This window comes from Podarcis liolepis, assembly GCF_965112155.1.
Source record: "Podarcis liolepis genome assembly, chromosome: 6".
Lineage (NCBI taxonomy): Eukaryota > Metazoa > Chordata > Lepidosauria > Squamata > Lacertidae > Podarcis > Podarcis liolepis.
Window position 1 is genome coordinate 31,415,615 of NC_139559.1, and position 17,742 is coordinate 31,433,356.

General features: G+C 39.3%; 1 protein-coding gene across 14 annotated transcripts in view; it reads left to right on the forward strand.

Annotated features, from left to right (window-relative positions):
- The first annotated feature begins 7,762 nt into the window (after positions 1-7,762).
- The window catches only part of RBM39 (RNA binding motif protein 39), a 35,922-nt gene continuing 25,942 nt past the window's right edge, over positions 7,763-17,742 (forward strand). For 3 of the 14 annotated variants that reach the window (XM_083508401.1, XM_083508414.1, XM_083508397.1), the window contains exons 1-4: positions 7,800-8,105; positions 15,320-15,382; positions 15,605-15,677; positions 17,130-17,179. Coding sequence is in view for 4 of the 14 variants with exons in the window: in XM_083508396.1 (XP_083364522.1) it covers positions 15,332-15,382; positions 17,130-17,179 (101 nt within the window). In the remaining 10 variants the exon portion in view is untranslated. Of the gene's footprint in view, positions 8,106-15,319; positions 15,383-15,604; positions 17,180-17,742 lie in introns of all 14 variants that reach the window. The other 11 variants (XM_083508402.1, XM_083508416.1, XM_083508415.1 and 8 more) reach the window with 7 other exon arrangements.

Consider the following 17,742-nt stretch of genomic DNA (forward strand, 5'->3'; position numbering starts at 1 on the left):
AAAAGATGACAACTTGCAGAGGAACAACCGGGTGTGCTTTCTAATGGTCCTCGTTGGTCCTTTGAAATTGCAGCTTTACCTGTCCAACCTGACCTGATATCAGGTGTGGTGACAGATGTAGGAAGGGTTGGTGTGACTGGGGAAACACGGTATTGTGGGCCAAATTAGGATTTCTGGTGGGATTAATATTGTCTGCAGGCCAGAAATTCACCATGCCTGTAAGAGGATAAAGTGTACATGTACCAACATGTAGCACTGTCACCAGACCCACCAAGTGTCCCTATTTTCCAGGGATGTCCCTGATTTAGAGAAGCTGTCCTGGTTTCTGATTTGATCCCAGAATGTCCCGCTTTTCCTTAGGATGTCCCTATTTTCACCGGAGAAATATTGGAGGGTATGGAGTTATTTGACCCCCAAGCTGTCTGAAGGCAATCCTGTAGGGAAGTTTTTTTAATGTTTAATGTTTTATTTATGCTTTTATATTTGTTGGAAGCTGCTCAGAGTGCTGAGGCAACCCAATAAGATGTGTGGTGTATAAAAAAAAAATTAGCGTTATGGAATGGGACGTCCTTATTTTCATCAGAGAAATGTTGGAGAGTATGTGTTACTGGAAGAGCTCCAGTACTTAGTTGCTTTTAAAAAATGAAACAGCCAGTTTATAAACTGTGTTGAGGTACACGGTGCTGTTGTGCTTTTTTTGGTTATCATGTGTATTCTTTGCTTTTTGGTGGTACACTTTGTGCTTTGGTAAATTATTTATCAGGACTTAGAGGAGTCATATTGTGAAATCCTTTTGAATCATTGGGTACTATCTTATGTGCAACAAACTGTAAACAGCTCAACCAGGACATTCTTTAAACTATGTCTGCCTAGATTTGGTTAGTAATTTTAAACTGTTTCCTCTCTGTGTGAGAGGTTTGTTTTTTTAAACCCTCTGGAATAGGCAAGGAAGGAGAAAAAAGGATTGCCTCAAGAGCTGGAAAGCTATGGTTTATTTTAAAGAGAAGATAGAATTGTGTTACACAGTTCTGCATGTTAAATAATTCAGGTTTTCCCCTAAATGCCTCTTAAAAGCCCAAAGGGGAAAACAGCTTATTAGGATAGTTATCATACAGGAGAGTACAAGCAGTCCAAATGAAAATGACATATTCTTATAGCTGCCAAAGCTCCACCCTGCTCTATGCTTTGTCTCTTAATTCATAAATCTCTTCCTCTGGATAACTTGTGCATACACCAACACAGGATAAAATAAAACTGCTTAATGCAGCTTTGCCTCAGACAGATCCTTGTTGTGTCTCCTGTTCCCCTACAGCTTACCCTGTTTAATTAAAAACCTCCACAATCTGTCCAGGGATGCTACCCACTCAAGGATAGAGCCAGTTCTTAGGGATGAGCTTGGCCAGCTGCTATCTGGCCTATGTTCAAGTCAAGAGCCAAAAGACTGGTTAACTTAAAAAAACAACAACTAAGGCTGTAGTCCTCAGCTTTTTTTTTTAAAAGTGCATCCCACTGAATGTAAAAGTAACTAGTCAGCTTAAATAAAAATAAACATCCAATGTTTTAATTTTAAACATATATTATTACTTTATTAATATAACACCATTATCAGGAAACAATATTTTCCCTAACTTAAGTTGTAATAAAACAGATTATATGTAAAATTGTATTAATTTTCTTAACATAATAACATCTTTGTTTCTGTGCTCATCTGTATGAATGTGTTTGGTTCAAATTTTAATTATGTGTTTTGTATCTGGCCAGTAAACCATGAAGAGGTGATTTTGGCACTTAATCAGCATATTAATTAATAAGTCAAAATATTTTTGTAAAATTCACAGGGTTGTATCCAATGTTGCATCCAATGAGTTCCACTCACAAAACTGGACTTAGCCTTCATCACCTCCCTTTGTGCCCCCTATTTTGTTTTGGAGGGCCCTCCACCTTCTGGATTTTGAGCGTGTGCTGGGGGCTGCAGGGAAAAAGAAGTAAGGGTGATGTTCTGTTGAGTAAGTGGAAGTCTGTTTTGCAAGTAGAAAAACAGCTTCAAAGACAACTGTAATAAACAAAAATTTGCCCTTATTCTCTTATGGGGGACACAAGAGCCCTTATAGAGTAGGTTCTCCATCGGTCAGAGAAAATAACAGAGGCCAACCAGAGAATATTGAGAAGCAAAGCAGCTAGTAAGCCTAATCTTTATTGACTGTTGCAACAGGGTGCTCCCCTCACATGCAGGAAAAGAGGAGGACCCAGAACCAAGGTGTGCCTGCCCTTATATAGACATTTTAAATTCCCTGCCCTGGAGCTCAGGACCACCCCTAGAAACATCATACCCACATCACAGAAGGGGTGTAGCTCAAGACCATGCCCCAGATACATCATACCTACATCACAGAAATCTGAGTGCGTTATCTCCTGTCTGGCAGGTTACTTGTTAATGGTCACTTGATTGGATTACCTGGGGAGCCTGACCAGTCTTTTGTAATGATAAATACTTAGTTCCTGAGCCAGGTCGCCCTATTCATACACAGACATACCCTTAAGGCAGGATTTGTGAACAAAAAGACAATGGGGAGGCTTTTCCATTTTCCTTCAACCTTGCAGAGAAATATCTGAGGTCAATTTGGGAGGCACAAAATGGTTTCAGGACTTTTTCTGTGGGGTCATGAATATTTATTAAACAAAAATATTATATATATATATATATATATATATAAAATTTCACAACCTTCAATCTTCATAAGCATAAGCACAGAAACATATTAAGTGCATACATCATTCCTTTTCTACTGTTTTATCTTTAGCTAAAGAGTTTCCTTTTAATTCTCTTTTTTGTTTTCAACCATTTGTGTACTCATTGGTTGAAACAAGCCGGTTTTATTATCTATGGTTTGAAGCTGTCTCATTTCAAATAGTAATTAAGATTAATAACTTTAAAGTTTGGATGTAACACAAAACTGTGGTTTATTGAAAATGAAAGCCAAAGCTTATAAATTCCACTTCGTGGCTGCGCCAGAGGAGAAGAGGGGAAGATGGAGATTGTGAACCTGAGGCTCACCTAGGCACATTCTTGACATTGACTGAACTATTAACCATAGTTCAGTGTCATGTCTACAGTCAGACAGTTAAATTACCACAGTGGGAGCTAATCATTAGGATATCTCCCACCCCACCATGAAAAAGCAGTCTACTTGCACAGACTGACATGGCTGGACAAATGCATTTTAGTGCTTTAAACAAAAATGGTTGTGTGAGGGAAAGAGGCCCGCAGCCCTGCAGATTTAAATTTAAGAATGAGCAAACTGGAGTTTTCTGTCTGGAGTTAACTGAAACTAGGACTGCAGCCTGGGGAAAGTGGTATATGTAGACACAAATTGCTCTTTGCTGTTGTATTTGTGGTGATGCTATCTGCTGAAGCTGTGTTTTTACCTTCACTGTGCTTGTGTATTTGTAAATAAAGCAAATATTACAAAGGTGCTATATGTTTCCAGTACTCTCTAATAAAGGGAAACTATAACCTATAATTCTACTCCTAGAACTTCTGACTACTTGTGAAGGTGGGTCAATCAAATCACAGTAAAAAAGGTAAAAGGGACCCCTGACCATTACATCCAGTCGTGACTGACTCTGGGGCTCATCTCGCTTTATTGCCCGAGGAAGCCGGCGTACAGCTTCCGGGTCATGTGGCCAGCATGACTAAGCTGCTTCTGGCGAACCAGAGCAGCACACGGAAACGCTGTTTACCTTCCCGCCGGAGCGGTACCTATTTATCTACTTGCACTTCGTGCTTTCAAACTGCTAGGTTGGCAGGAGTAGGGACCGAGCAACGGGACCTCACCCCGTCAGGGGATTCAAACCGCCGACTTTCCGATTGGCAAGTCCTAGGCTTTGTGGTTTAACCCACAGCAAATGTCACATTCTTTGATCTTCCAAACAATGATTTTGGAGGATTGGGAAGAAACCATGTGCACCAAAGTGTTTTAGTATTGAAATATTTCCAAATATATAAATGAAAACAGCTTCTCGTCTCCAAGAATAGTTGATATTCAAGTTATGAATACATTTGAATAAATAAAGTACCAGTGATACTGTTTCCCCACACCAAATACTCATTTAGCCTTGGTTATGTTATATTTCCCAGTTATTCCAAACCCATTTCCATCTTTCCTCTGAAATAGAAGTGATCAGTATTTTATTCCATTTATTTTGTAAGGTATTCACTGTGTTATTTAAAGAAATCAACATATCAGTGCTCCCTGGAAGGCCTTTTATTTTTATTTTTTATTTTTTGAAAAAAAAATTAGTTTATTGCTTTTTCTTAAAAGAGAAAAACATATTGGAATAAAACATCAACCACCCCTATGTGAAGTGCAGAGCCAACAACAAAAGGGAAAGGGACAAGAATTTGCAGCCATTGAAGTTTGTCAGTCTTATTAAATAAGTGTGTCATACAAGACACTTCCATGTGTTCTTGGTGGTTTGCAACCATGTTCAATGGATGTTGCATACACAATAAAGTCGTACCACATTATGTAGTAGGTAGTGAGTCTTTACTAATTCATATCTTCTTTAAATGTGTCATTAATTTGTCCTGGATTATTAGATCCCATGTCTGTGCAAGCCTTACTTCAATTAAATCAACATTAAGTGTCCCCCAGTGCAGTGATTATAGTGGCTGTTAGTAAGTTCATGATACACTTTTTATCTGAGAGGTCCCTGAAAGGCCTTTAGTCCTCTATTTAACAAGAGTTTTTTTAAAGAGCAAAGTTTTCTTAATGGGCCAGAATTTCTCAACAATGTTCTTACTGAATGGCTGGTTTGTTAATACTGAAACAAAGGAGCCTTAGTGAAGTGGTTCCCTTTTTAATTTGCCACATCCTCATACTCTAAGTTTCTATGGTCAACTGTTTCTTGGCTTCACTCTTATACAGTACTACCTTGGGTTAAGAACTAAATTCGTTCTGGAGGTCTGTTCTTAACTTGAAACTGTTCTTAACCTGAGGTACCACTTTAGCTAATGGGGCCTCTCGCTGCTGCCGCACCACCAGCATGCAATTTCTGTTCTCATCCTGGAGCAAAGTTCTTAACCTGAGTTACTATTTCTGGGTTAGCGGAGTCTGTAACTTGAAGCGTCTGTAACCCGAGGTACCACTGTATATGTAATTGTAATACCGTAAGCCTGCCACTTGCATGCATTTAACTTGTGTGCATTCAGCTTTACGCACATGGCAAAAAAATTAAGATATTAAAAGGGGGTGGAAAGTGGGTGGGGTTCTGGGGAAAAGGCTTTGGCAAGCCTATCTGCTATTGAACCCAATGGATTTTGACAATACACAATTTTGCCTTTAGACGCAATTCCTGGAATGTAACCTCTGTGTAAATTGTGGGCCTACTGTAATTCTTGTTCTATGTATCAATGGTTCTTCTCCCCTTTGCATCAGATCTTGAAGGTCCTTAGCTTTTTACTTGGTCTTTTCCCACTTGTAGCTGTCATCTAGTCTTGTAATAATAGTAATAATTCCCATGCCAATAAGCTGCAGCTTTGCTTATCTTCTCCTAATTTATCACACTCTGTTTAAACTCTCTTCCTGCTTGCAACTGTTTCTCTTGCATGATTTTACATAAACTTAATCCTTCTAAAGCTGAACTTTAGTTTTACTATGTTTTTATATGTGCTGTAAGCTGCCCAGAGTGGCTGAGGAAACCCAGCCAGATGGGCAGGGTATTATTATTAGTAGTAGTATTATACCCTAGATCTTATAAACTTCTGAGTATCTGTAGCCTTTTCTCATTTCACTCCACCATTACGCTGTTTTTCTATTTTCTAATTTATTCCTTCATTTTCATTAAGTGCTCCTGGACTACTATAATTACCTAAATTAATGACTTTGATGATATTAATCAATATGTTGTATTTGAGAGACTGACAAAGCTTCTGCCACATATGTCTAATTAATCTTGCTAAAAAATGGAAACACAAAATACAGAATTTAGATTTATGAAGTAAAATGATTCACCAGCCATTATTGGCCATGCTACCAGGTTTACTAAACTACGTAATTATGTGACTCATACCTCCAAGTAAGAATTATTATGGCATCAATGCTAATCCTACTTACCTGGGTGTAAGCCTTATTAATTCTAAGTAAACAAGGTTAGGATTGTGGTGTAAAAGAGAATGTCTAGCATTTGAATTTCATGAAGTTTGTGAATGCTAAATATAATTTTGATTTTCAGTTAACTTCCCTTGTCTTTTGTTTGGGATTTCAATACAGAACATTAAATAAAGTTGAGTAGGTATATCAGGCAATAACGGAAATATTTATATAGAATTACATTTTTACATATACTATGTGTAAACCACTTTTAAAATGGTTTAAGTGCAATGTATGGTGTGGTCGTGACATTTGTTTCATATTTTCCTATATAGAGTTACTTCACATCTCCTAATGAACTGTTGATCGTGTGTTGGCATTTAATTGTGGCAGCTGTTTGTAAAAGAACATATCTCTGGCAGAATCCAGAACAGATGTCCCAACAAATGCCCACTCCTCTTTATTCCTCTCCCCATCTTCATGTTTATTGCTATGTTTTTTAATTTTCCTCTAATGAGTCTGTCTTCATTCTTTATTAGTTCTTAGCCATTCTCTTTATGGAGTCTGCTCTGGAAAATACACAAATTCTATGAAAAGCAGGTGATCCAAGATGACCATTTGGTGGAACATCTCTGTTTCCCCCCTACCCCCATCATGGCATCATGCCTGAATATTTACCCAGGATGTGCAGGAAGCAAGCTAAAATCCATAGAAGTTTAATTCTGGATACATATATATGTCCAAAGCAAAACTTCTTAAGTAGTAAACAAAATGAACAAAAACTGTTCTGTTTGGTCTTTGCCTTTTGGTGTGATTTTTGTAGCATCTCAGAAAAAAGCATAAATTTTTAAATCAATCAGTTGATTGTAATCATTATATGTGGTCCGCTTTAAAAAATATTTATCAAGTGCTACTAGCAGATTAGCTCCTCTTTAAACAGAAGATAACATACATGAGTCAAGTAAACATGGGATTTATTGGATGAGATTGATTGCACAAGCCAAACAAGCCACTTTTATGGGAGTTGCCAACATGGCCTACCAAAACATTCGCTTTTTAAAATGCTATTATAACTTTACCTTTAGCACAGCATGAACATTATTGCATTTAGCTTATATTTATAATATATAAGTATGTGCACTGTCATAATTACATTGCATTTCACTGTCCAAGTAAGTAATAACTTCAAGGACTTAATCCTGATACGTAAATATAGTTCTTAATCAGTATAGGTCTCTTTCAAAGGTACTAGCAGCCCATACGTATAATGAAATGTCAGGGAAAATTAAATTTGCAGTTAAATTACTGAGCTTACGATAATATGCCCACTTACCTGGGCGTAAGCCCCATTGAACTCACTGATACTTACTTCTGAATAAACATGCCTAGAATTGCACTGCAAAAGAATTTTGCCTGGAATGAGATTATTTTTTGACCCATAGGCTCAGCACTTAACCTTTGAACCTTTTATTGTGATGCTCGCAGAGCCTTCTGTTCTCGCGAGAGTCTTAGGCCCTTGAGGGAGACAGTGTTTCTGAATGAGGCTACACAAACAACACGTTACTCTCGCGAGTTACTAGGCGCGTTTGTGCGACACGCCTTTCCTCGCGAGATGTGCTTGGCGGACACCCGCCATTTGCACAGCATCCAGCCCGCTTGTGCCGAGATCTCGCGAGAGCCCGTGCGGAGAGCTCTGGGTGTCCCCATATCTCCAGCACGGACCCTCCTCCAAGCAGCAGGACGCGGCGGGCGCCATTTCAGGGAGCAGTCGTTTCTGCTAGAGCCGAGTCCGAATCTCCTCGTTGTGGAACTTCCTCGGCTTTGGCCTTATCCGTAAAATATCTTTTGAGGCCTAGATTTCCCCCATCTCTCTTTCCCGTCGTTGACGGGGTAATTTTGCCGTTGGGGGGGGCCTACTTCCCCACCGCCCGAAACATCCGGAGCCTGAGGTAGTTGCAGCAGCCGCCCTCCTCACAGACACCTGAGCTAGAAGCGGGACCCCCAGCAGCGCAGGTAACTGCCTCCGTCTCTTTGAAGGCCTCCTTTTTGAGGGGCGACTCGAGGGGCCGCGCGCTTTCCGTAAGGCCCGGAGGAGGCCCTGCTTTTGCGTTGGGCCTTCTAAGTGTCGGGCCAGTCTCGTTTCCCTTCCCCCTGGAAGCGTGCGAGCCCGGCCCGACAGACTCGGTGTTCGGTTTTTTGAGGCACAGTATTCGCCTCTTGTTTCGCAACGCGTTGCCAGTGGCTGCGGGGTGGGGGGAGGGTAGGAAGGGGAAGTCGACTGGGACTTGGTTATAGGGAATTGGCTTGTAGTCTTAACACGTCAGTTTTCATGGACCCGATCGACTTTCCTCAGCTTCACGGTGATCGGACCACTTTCCAAAACAGAAGATTTCTAGCCACTTTTTAGTGCATGTTTTCGTGCCAAGTGCCATAAAACTTTGTGTTGTGTGTTTACGAAAGGTTGATGCCGTGAGCTAATAAGGGCAGTTAATAAAAAGCCTACGTAATACATGCTGGAAGGAGAGTAGGAAGACTTGTTTTCTTTGTGTTCCCCCCTCCCCAGGCATATTGGGAGGAGGAATAAACTCCCCCTTTTCTGCAGAGTTTGCAGTTTGTTTAATTACAAAAGCATGAAAAGCGTGCAAGTTTAAGAGTTAGAATCCTATCAGGGTAAATGGATTCATTTTAAGTAAAGTTTTCCATTTTATCATTCTTAAATTATTAAACCATCAGTTGGCAACCAAACAGAACCTTTATATTGAATATGATCATAATCCAACATTTTTGTTATGTAGTTTATGCCTCTTCAAACCACACCTGCAATTTCATATGCCAATACTTAACATTGGTGTACTCAAAGTAGACTCACTGAAATAATGAGACTTATTTGAGAATGAGTAACATATATTCTCCATAGACATGCCCCTGGACTGGTACAAGCCCATTACATTGGGCTTGAGCAGTTATTTGGATTCTGGTCTGAAAGTCCACACTTCACACAAGCAAGGGATGAAGCAGATTGTTTCCAATGTTCAGTGAAAAGTAAATAGCTATGCTATTGTTAGGATAGCCACACTTACTCATAATTTTCCATAAGCATGTAAAGTCATTATTGTGACACGTTTATAATGCTTGACATCATCGTTCACCCTTCTACACAGAAAACAGACATTTGACTGGTTTTTTGATAGAGGGTCTTGGATTCAGTTTTAAGGGACTGAAACTGTTGACTTTAACAAGCTTATATTATGTTTCCATTTTCAATAGGATTATTTGTTTTGAAAAAGTTATGCTTAATGTAGCAAATTTTAGACAATGTCAAAATGTGTCTCAATAAAAAGTGAAATGCTAGAAAATTGCAGCGTTCTTTAAAAGTTGAATATCTTGAATTACTTGTGTAACCAGTTTCTTAACCCTTAATTATACAACTATTTTGGCATACCTGCCCTAAGTTAATATGGATACCTGTATGTCCAACTTGTACAATTGGACAGTAATATTTTGCATATTTGTGGCTATCCAAAATCTCTTTAGCAAATTTAAATTATTTTATATCATATTTCAGTCTTCTAAAAGGGCCCCCAAGAACAGCTATGTTTGAACAATGAGCTATACTCACTAGCAATCATTAACTTTGCCTAACCTTTGGGCAGTATTATTCCTGTACTGTATTGGTGTTAATGTAATGGGAGGCAGAGAGAGAATGTAAGTTCTTGGCTTAATTAAGATTTCACCAGGTATTTTTAGCTCCTGTTCTTAGTTACCTGCCTCCACTATTTCAGGTTTGTCTAATAATTTAGTTTGTGGCTTGGCTTTGTTAAATTATAGTAAAAGATCAGTCAGATTTAGGTCTTTGAGTTTCATGCATTTTTCAAATTTAAACTGGGATAGAATAAATTTTGGCCAAACCTGTTTTTTGCTTACAAATAATTTCCCTTGTGCCAGCATGTTTTTTGCTTCTGGGGATTTTCTCATGTTTCTCAGTTTGCTTTACAGAGAAGAAATTGGTGTACAGTATCTTAAAATTTATGTTATTTGTTCTACATTGGGTATTTCTGGCATGGCATTACCATTTTACTTACTGGCACATCTTTTTTAATAAATACAAACTTGAAAGACACTTTTCCCAAATGCATCCAACTCCACACATGCTAAGCAAAATACATACCTATTGGAAATCAGAAGTAATTCAAAGCAGATAAGCTTGCGCTAACATCACTGTACACATTAGTTAGTACTCTCCACTATCTTTAACTTCACTAGTTATCAACACAGTATTGTATTCTCTGAACTCTCACACTTAAGCAGTGGAACTTCCTCTCCCTTTCTTTCTCACATGCCCTTCAGATTTGCTCTGAGGGCTCCCCAACAGTGTTTGAAATACCCCTGGTACGTTTTGCGACTGGCATGGGTCCAATTGTGACCATATGGAGATCTCTGGATGCCAGGCTGGCGACTGACATCTCCATCTGGCTGGCCCCTCCAGCTTTCTTTACTGGGTATGCAGAAGAGCTTTTTGCATTTATATCTCACCCTTTTCTCATGGTTCACCCCTCTTCAGTTAATCCTTACAACAACCCTGTAAGGTAGGTTAAGAGGCTGTGATATGCCCAATGTCACCCAGTGAGCTTCATGACGAGTGGGGATTTGAACCCTCATTTCCTGGATCCTAGTCCAACACTCTAACAAGTACACAACACTGGCTTCTTAGAGTGCTTCTGCTTTGGGGCAGCTATATAAATTAAGTAGGTAAATAAATATGGGGAAAGCAAAATATCTCTTAGGGAAGCATCTGAAATACAGTGGTGCCTCGCAAGACGAAATTAATTGGTTCCGTGAGTTTTTTCATCTACCGATTTTTTTGTCTTGCGAATCACAAATTCCCATAGGAATGCATTGAAAATCAATTAATGCGTTCCTATGGTCAAAAAAAGTCCAAACAAAGCCAAATTTGGTACAACAAGAGTTTATTAAGTGCTCTTTAAAGTCACACATACTGTAAAGAGCATTTCAAAAATTGAAGGAACAATAATTTAAGTTTCTAAACATGACAGAAAAACATTTAAAAATCAACAAAGTGTACAGTACATTTTCTAAGACTCTGGGGGACAACTCGAAGAAGGTTCCTCTTCCACTCTTTGCTTCTTGCTGAAGAACCTGTCCATGGTCTGCTGCTTCATCCGCCTTTTCATCACCTCCCTGAAAGGCGACATGACCCTCGTATCAAAAGTGTTCACAAGGTCATGTGCCACGTGCTTGTCAGGGTGGTGCCGCTGTGCAAAAGCCTGCACATCCTTCCACTTCAGGCAAATGTCCCTCAGTTCTTTGGAGGACAGCCGTTCCTCAGTTGCTTCCTCCTCTTCCAGCGAGGCCTGCAGTTCGACCAGCTCCTGGGTGGTCAGCTCGTGGTCGTGCTCCTCCACCAGCTCGCTGATGTCCTCCTCTGTGACCTCCAGGCCCATGGTCCTCCCCAAGGCAACAATGTCCTGCACCACTGTTGACTCTGGTGCATCAGAGTCACTTGGTGCCACACAGTCCGGCCACAGGCTGCGCCAAGCGCAATTCAAAATTCTCTGGCTGATCCCGTTCCAGGCCGTGGTGATCATCTTCAAGCAGGTGACAATGTCGAAGTGGTCCTTCCAGAATTCCCGCAGGGTGATGGTGGTGCAATCAGCCACCTCGAAGCATTGCCTGAAAAGCTCCTTGCTGTAGAGTTTTTTGAAATTGGCGATGAGCTGCTGATCCATCGGCTGGAGCAGTGGCGTGGTGTTAGGCGGCAGGAACATGATGCTGATGAAGCTGAACTCCGCCAACAAGTCCTCCTCAAGGCCTTTAGGATGAGCAGGAGCATTGTCCATCAGAAGCAAAGTCTTCAGCGGCAGGTCTTTGTCCAGCAGGTACTGTTTGACAGGGCCAAAAGCATGATTGACCCAGTCCACAAACAGCACACGTGTGACCCAAGTCTTACTGTTGGATCGCCACATGACACTCAGCTGCTCCTTGTTGACCTTGTGTTTCTTGAAGGCCCGTGGGTTCTCCGAGTGGTACACCAGCAGGGTCTTGATCTTCAGGTCGCCGATTGCGTTGGCACAGAAGAGCAGGGTCAGACGGTCCTTCATGGGCTTGTGGCCAGGCAACTTGGTCTCCTCCTGTGTGATGAAAGTCCTTTTGGGCATCCTCTTCCAAAACAGCCCGGTCTTGTCGCAGTTGAAGACCTGCTGTGGAACGTAGCCCTCCGTCTTCACAACCTCCAGGAACTCTGCTGCAAAGTCTTCAGCCGCAGAAACATCAGAACTGGCAGCCTCTCCATGCCAGAAAAAAACACACAAGCTTCCAGATTCTTGCAAACCCCTCCCCAACTGTTCCCCCAGCCACCCAGCACACAGAAATTCAAATCCAGATTTTTTTAAAAAAAACAGCAGAGTGGCCCAATGGTCACAGAAAATCATAAAAATGCAGAAGAAAACACACAAGCTTTCAGATTCTTGCAAACCCCTCCCCAACTGTTCCCCCAGCCACCCACCACACAGAAATTCAAACCCAGATTTTTTTAAAAAAAACAGCAGAGTGCCCCAATGGTCACAAAAAATCATAAAAATGCAGGAAAAAAACACACAAGCGTCCAGATTCTTGCAAACCCCTCCCCAACACCAAGTTCTTGAATTCCAAACACCCCAACCCAAAATCCAACCCCCCCCCAAAAAGTTTTAAAAGCTTAACTTACTAAATGGCTGCAAAAGAAGTTTTGGAAAAGCTTCAAAAATCAACAAAGTCTTTAAAAACCTCAAAAAAGGCTACTATGTACACTGCGTTCTATGAGTTGCTCCTCGAATAATGGTGTTAAGAAAAAGGAAACAAACTTGTAAGATATTTTCGTCTTGCAAAGCAAGCCCATAGAGAAATTCGTCTTGCGAAGCAACTCAAAAACGGAAAACTCTTTAGTCTAGCGAGTTTTTTGTCTTGCGAGGCATTCGTCTTGCGGGGCACCACTGTACTTTCCTTGAAGTTTCAGTTTTATTCTGGACTATTTTATTTGATGTTTTAATGTGCTGTAAACCACTTTGAGATTTTTTTCCTTTAAAATATAAAGCAGTACAGAAGTGAAATGAATAAAAAGTAACAAAAATAATAAAATTCACTGCAGGAAAAAAGGTACCTAGACATTCCTATGTGGCGACCATAACCCAGGTTTAAGATGGCATTTGGTGATTAGTTTACATTTCTGAGTTTCTAATGCTCCCCCCCACCTTCTGAAGGAGATTTGGGGGTCTGCATGTGTGAACAGGAGAGGGAGCAGTTTTGTTGCACAAGTGGGAGTAATTACGTGAGTGCAATTATGTTGCTTTCAACACTCTTTGAAACCCCTAAAACAATATTACTGTGCTGTATAAAAGCAGTCATTAAACCTAGGTTATGAGTGCAGCTACAAAATGTTGAATCACACTTTTTAAATAACAAGAATACAAAGCTGAAAATGAACTGCAGCTAAAATATTATGTTCATTTTTCACATGGTCTAGTCCTTCCCCTGCCCACCCCCTAATATTCTTAAGAGGGTCTTTTCTCCATTCTTCAGAGAGTAGCTGAGAGTAGTCTACCCATAATCCTTATCATAACAAGCTCAGGATTGCTGATATCTTGCAATTGGGGAATCTGCAACAGCTGATTCCATACAAAATATTTTCTGGGATAGTTTAACTAATCTGTTTTGAATTTTTGACCCAAGGAGTCAATGATTCATGGCAGATTTCAGGTGATGGGAAATCATCAGATTCGTGAGGAACTTCTAATCTGAAGCTCTATTGAGCTTTTTTTCACCACAGGGATGTTTCTCCCACACCCTGGAGGTAAGGCAACAACACAAAATGGCTTCCCTTTTATAATTCTGCATAGCTGTATTCACTGTTGATTTTAAGGAAATGTTTTCCATCAGTCAACTTTAACCTTGAGCAAACAGCATTTACAGTAACAAAATGCTCAACCAAAAATGTTAGAGCATTCCAGGAACAGTTTTATGGGAGGGTATATGCATACATGCATTTTCAAGAGTTCATTTTTCAAAATGTGGTTAAATAATTGGAATTTCTAGATTATTGTTATCTGTTACATTGAATTGATAATTGAATTGGTTCCAACAGTTTGATATTAGTGCATATCTGGTTTAACAAGAGTATGTTGAAATGCTCTTGCTTATTTTGCTTTCAGCAGTTGCTTGGAGCCTGCAGCATCTGTGTTCTTGCCCATTGACAAAGTCTGGGCTCTCCATGATAGAGAAATTGAGAGAGAGAAACTGTAACCTGAGCTGAATATCACATTTATTTTAAGAAATCTTTACCTCTGTTAGTCATAAAGCCAACAGAGAATTATAATAGTTTGTTGTCTTTGAAAGTCAAATGACTTGGTGAGGGGTTTTCAGCAAATTATTATCTTAATTACACAGGTATTACTGGAGTAATAAAACCTATTATGGCTATTTGGAGAAGAGATATTTTAGTATGTTTTATTAGCAAATATGCTTCTGTTTATGTATGTTGGGTAGGTATTTACAAAAGTAACTTACAAACATGGGAACCGGGTTTACTTTTTCTCTGGATAATAGGAAAACTGCATAGTTTTGTGTTTGGCTGAATGTGTTACATGCTTCCAGAGACTGTGACTTTTTGCAGGCAGCCGTGCTTTAGTGTTACAGGATTAAGCCTAGCCTCTCTTTGAGCTCACACACTTCCCTCTCCTCCAGCATAGCTACGCCTAGGAGATTATAAATTATCACTTGGAATTTTAGCTGAACTACAGTTTAGCATGTTTGAACCATAAGCTCTGGTAAATCTTATCTATAGTTAATGAAAGCCAGCCTGCTATGGTTTGAGATTGGCTTGTTTCCATTAGCCATAGTTAAAATTAATCACAGTTGGTCCAGAGTTTGGTAAAACAAAAGCTAATGTTAATCAAAAATGGAAATGAACGCTTGTGGACACTGGTACCTTTCATTTGCACTAGAGGAAGAAGAAAGGGTGTAAAAAGTAGGGAGAAGCTTGGTTCATTCACTTTTAACAGTGTTATGTCAAAACTGACCTAGAGTTTCCAGAATGTTCAGAATATAAAACTATGAATCATTTGGAAGTGTGGACTGATGCAACTTTTGTCACCATCAGAATCATCAAGCTCTTAATTTTTGAACTAGTCTGGATTAGTACATGCTTGACTAAAGGAACTTTTTCCTCTTTCTAGGTGTCGTGAAAAATGGCTGATGATATTGATATTGAAGCAATGCTTGAAGCTCCTTATAAGAAGGTGAGAAAATATGCTAATAAGGGCTTTATCACTATTCATTTAGCATTATTCATGAAACTACTGCTGAACTGTAAACTAACATCCCCGGAGCCCTCATGATTTATCTTATTGGACGTGCGTTACGTGTATCTTACGAGTAACTATATGCTGTTAATGTAATTATATTGTGCAGTAGTTTCACTTCAGCGTGATGAATAAATGCCCATCTATCTCTCTTTGTAGACTTGCCTAACGATATCTCACCTCTACTCCCATGAATTCACCTTTGATTCCAGTGTGAACTGTCAATCATAAGGTAGTAATTGAGTGACGTATCGCTGTACCGTGGTCCCCCTAGGTAAAAACAAAAAAACCAAACAAACGGAAAACACTCCTAAAAACTACCAGCTCAATTTTGGATTAGCAACAAGGTGAATGCAGTGGTTTGGGCAAATAGCAGGGTTCCAAGAATAATCTCTTCCCCAAGTTCATGGCAAGCAAATACTTAGACTGCTTAATGGAAGAAGAGTGACCTCTTTTTTTAAAAAAAAAGATAGACGGGTGATTAATCTTTAACAGGATAGGAGGCAATTAACTGTTGTGCGAAAGACCTTTCCAAAAATTCTTGGATCCCTGAATAGTTCACATTTTAGTAATAGTAAAACAAAATATTGTTGCAGTCTACCGTTCGTTGTGAAAGAGTACTCTTCTATTTATTTAATTTAGCAACTTTGATATAATTTTCTACATTTCTGAATATTTAATACCTAGCTTCTAGATCTAAACAGGCAGCAAATGTATTTAGTTTTTCACTGGATATTGGTGAAACTATTAAATTATGCATGCAGTAGCACTGGCTTCACAAATCTATATATACAAAAAATTAAGTAATGTAGCAGTTGAACTCATGGTGTAACTGGTGTGATAACTACAATAAACATAACAGCAACTATTAGTTCATTTTGAAGTATGTTTAGTACAGCTATGCGGTATGAGTTTTGAACAAGTGTTTGTAACCTTTTAAATTTTCATGTTTAGTTTTATGTAATATTAATTAGCTATGTAACATTTTGAAACAAATCATAATTTGTAATGTTAAGAATCTTGTGTGCTAGTTTAACATGGATATTTTCCATGTAAACAGGTATGGAAATAGGGAATATTTAGGCTGGACTGGTTGGATTATTGATGACTGACTTGGGAGTCGACGTTACTAAAGCAGTGTGAATCCCTGTTTGCTTCAGGGCGAGATGTGTGACAGAGGTGGCATCAAGCTCTTACAGTCCCAACCCTCCAACGAAAATGGGCGAAGATCTCAGGACTGGCATCGGTCACAGGAAATCGATAGTGGCTGGCTGCTAGCATGGCCACTTGGGGCTTAGGCAGAGATATAGCCTTGGTACTGGTCAAAGGGATTATAGTACATGAAAATGTTTTAAACGTGAAATTTCTTTTTACATTTTATTTATTTAACCACTTGAGTGCTGAAAACTTCAGGATAACTTTAAAGTCACGTAAGGAAGTTTGTACGATTTAAATATATATTTTTAATAGTAATTCTTGTATTTGTAACTGTATGACTTAACTATAAGCAACAAAGTGGTTAAACAAGTCTACATTAACTAGTAGCACTCCATATTAAATGTAAAATAATTTTAGTATTAAAATTTTTGTTTTGTATTTTCTTATCCCTATTCCCATTACCCTTTTGACCACTTGAAATGTTTCCACTTCGTCCTCACGATGTTCTTCTATCAACCCTGCTTAGGATGAGAACAAATTGAGCAGTGCCAATGGCCATGAAGAGCGCAGCAAGAAGTAAGTATCCATTGGTATTACTGAATTTGTCGTTATTCCTAGGAAACATTCTTTGGCAGCCAGGCCCTCTTCCCTCAGTAATATTAGTGTTCTTCAGTTTTTAAGCAAACAGAATATTTAACTCCCAACGTAAACTTTTGAAAGAGACAACTGGAATCCTTGTTCAATTCCAAAACTTTCCGCCGGGTCATCTTTCAAAAGAAATTAAATACAGCTAAATATATAGTCTATGACAGATACATAATTTTAGATTTTTGTAACAGTTTACCTAACTTTAAAAAAAAAGTTAAAAGGTACATTAAAAGACTGATGGCATAATATGTCTGCTCAGAAGTAAGTTCCATTGCGTTCATTGGTGCTTATTTCCAGATAAATGGACATGGGATTATAGTCCAAGTGAATCTGGTATGAGCTTTTTAAGGTAAATTTCCAAATGGAATAAATTTGACTGTGGAATCTTTGGTCACAAGAACTTGTATTGTTGAAGCACCTTGGAACTACTTTAGGCTAGCATACCTATCTTTCTGGAATGTTGAGAAGTATGTGTGGGTTGGTTTAAGGTG